This window comes from Crocuta crocuta, unplaced genomic scaffold, assembly GCF_008692635.1.
Source record: "Crocuta crocuta isolate KB4526 unplaced genomic scaffold, BGI_CrCroc_1.0 scaffold224, whole genome shotgun sequence".
Classification (NCBI taxonomy): domain Eukaryota; kingdom Metazoa; phylum Chordata; class Mammalia; order Carnivora; family Hyaenidae; genus Crocuta; species Crocuta crocuta.
In genome coordinates this window covers 2,598,821-2,601,154 of record NW_027529545.1, presented here as the reverse complement: position 1 = coordinate 2,601,154, position 2,334 = coordinate 2,598,821, and the positions used below count along the sequence as shown (strand labels likewise).

At 47.5% G+C, this 2,334-nt stretch overlaps 1 protein-coding gene across 1 annotated transcript in view; it reads right to left on the bottom strand.

The window, feature by feature from the left end:
* Positions 1-2,334, bottom strand: part of PRPS2 (phosphoribosyl pyrophosphate synthetase 2) — a 41,713-nt gene that overhangs the window by 4,064 nt on the left and 35,315 nt on the right. The window contains exons 5-6 of the mRNA XM_077761403.1: positions 1,215-1,388; positions 172-331 (exon numbers count right to left, since the gene is read on the bottom strand). Coding sequence (XP_077617529.1) covers positions 172-331; positions 1,215-1,388 — 334 coding nt within the window. The remainder of the gene's footprint in view (positions 1-171; positions 332-1,214; positions 1,389-2,334) is intronic.

Here is a 2,334-nt window from a genome sequence, read left to right as displayed (position 1 = left end):
TCTAAATTTGAACCCAGCCTCTCTCAGACCTTGCGTGAATCATGCCGTGTTACACCCCAGCCTGGGCCGCCTGTCCCTTAGCACACTGTCGCACGTGGAAGACTCTAACTTATTTTTGGGGATCGGAGATAGGGTCCTCGCGGCTCGGTTCTGCCTACACTGTAGAAGTACCTGAATCTTGGGACAGTGTCGCATTTTGTCCTCTTGCGGAATGGTGTTTGTGACCACAACAGCCTCAAAGGCGGCATTATTTATTCTGGAAATAGCTGGCCCGGAGAAGATCCCGTGTGTAAGGATAGCATAAACTTTGGTGGCTCCCGCTGAGAGTAGCCTGTAGAACAGAAAACAGAAAAGTGAAGTGTCCACAGATATTCCTGAAACGTTCTTCCCTGAGGGTGAGTTAAGAAGCACAAAGTGTGGGGGCGNCTCCTGCTTGTCCAAGCTCTCTCTCTCTCTCTCCTTCTCAAAAAACAAAAACAAAAGTCCAAAAAGCCAAAAGGTGCGTTCCACAAAGAAAAACCGAAAACGATTTTTACTCACGTGTATTTGCCTAGTAAAGAATTTTTTTTTTAATTTANAGCCCGACGCGGGGCTCGAACCCACGAACCGCGAGATCATGACCTAAGCGAAAGTCGGATGCTTAACCGACTAAGCCACCCAGGCGCCCCTAGAAAAGAATCTTTTAAGGCATGTACCGGCCTCGGGCCCACACGATTCTTCATCGAGCAGCATCCCTGGCCTCTACCCAGAAGCAACGCCCTCCCCTCAGTTGTGACGACCAAAAATGTCCGCAGACACTGTCAAATGTCCCCCGGAGAGCAAAGATGCCCTTGGTTAAGAACCACAGGTGGAAATGAATCAAGCCAGAATACCACCATTTTGACACNGAGCCCATTTTAGCTTCTGTATCTCCCTCTCTCTCTGACCCTCCCCCACTCACGCTCTCTTGCTGTCTCAGAAAAAAAATTTTTTTTTTAAAATACACTGAAAGCTCATCTTTAAAAATGAAAAACAGGCAATAAAGGCCCGTAGTTTTGTGGGTTTTTTCCACCAAGAAAAAAGGCAATAAATGAGCCTAGAACATCTTTTGGGTTGAAAGGCCACCCCCAAGCCACCAGCAAGAATTAGAAGAAACAGGCCCAATGTTTCTAAGAGCTGCCATTTTTCCTTTCTTAACGAGACATTCTCACGCCGGCCCAAACCGTCCCTCTTACTTGTCCGCAGCGTGGCAGATGGTGCCACACGTATCAGCCATGTCGTCCACGAGGATGGCCACGCGGTCCTTCACGTCGCCCACCAGAACCATCCGGTCCACTTCATTAGCTTTCTTCCTCTCTTTGTGAATCAAGGCAAATTCCACATTCAGCCTGTCCGCAATTGAGGTGACTCTATTCCCAGACAGACAGACAAGTTAAATACTGTCAATATGAAAAAAGCTCTAAGAGCACCTGGGTGGCTCACTCACTTGAGCGTCTGACTTCGGCTCAGGTCATGATCTCACAATTCGTGGGTTTGAGGCCCGCCTCGGGCTCTGTGATGACGGCTCGGAGCCTGGAGCCTGCTTCGGATTCTGTGTCTCCCCCTCTCTCTCTCTCTGCCCCTCCCCTGCTCGTGCTCTCCCTCTCTCAAATAAACAAACAGGCATGGGGGCACCTGGGTGACACAATCAGTTAAGCGACCGACTCTTATTCTCAACCCAGGTCAGGATCTCATGGGTCTGGAGTTTGAGCCCCTCATCAGGCTCTGTGCTGATGGTGTAGAGCCTGCTTGGGATTCTGCCTCTCCTTCTGACCCTCCCTCACTTGTGCACACGCGCGCACTCTCTCTCAAAATAAATAAATAAACTTTAAAAAAGAAAGAAACCACGGGCATGTGTTGAAATACTAAGCTGTAGTCCTGAAACTAACATGACACTATGTTAACTAACCGGAATTCAAATAAAAACTAAAAAAAAAAAAAAAAAGCAATGTGTTTAACAGCATGAAAACACAGTGTATGTGAAAAAAAAATTACAGGCACAATTAAAATCAAGTTATTCAGACTGCGGTGTAGCCAGTGGGCTCACAAATCCATGTCAACACTTCGGCTTATGAAAACGGATTTCACTGCCCTCGAGGCCTTGAGATTAGTACAGCAGGAGTGTCTCTACTTATCTATGGCAAATGCACCGAAGTCATCCACTCAGAATGGCATGGGGGGTAAGAGAAAGGCAAGATGGCAGGCCAGGCTGATCGGTGAGGCATTTGGCTACAACCCTTCTTTTCCCCTGTAAGTGACAGTTAAGACTTATTCCTAACAAATGACGTTGAGACAACATATCACGCAGATATCTTA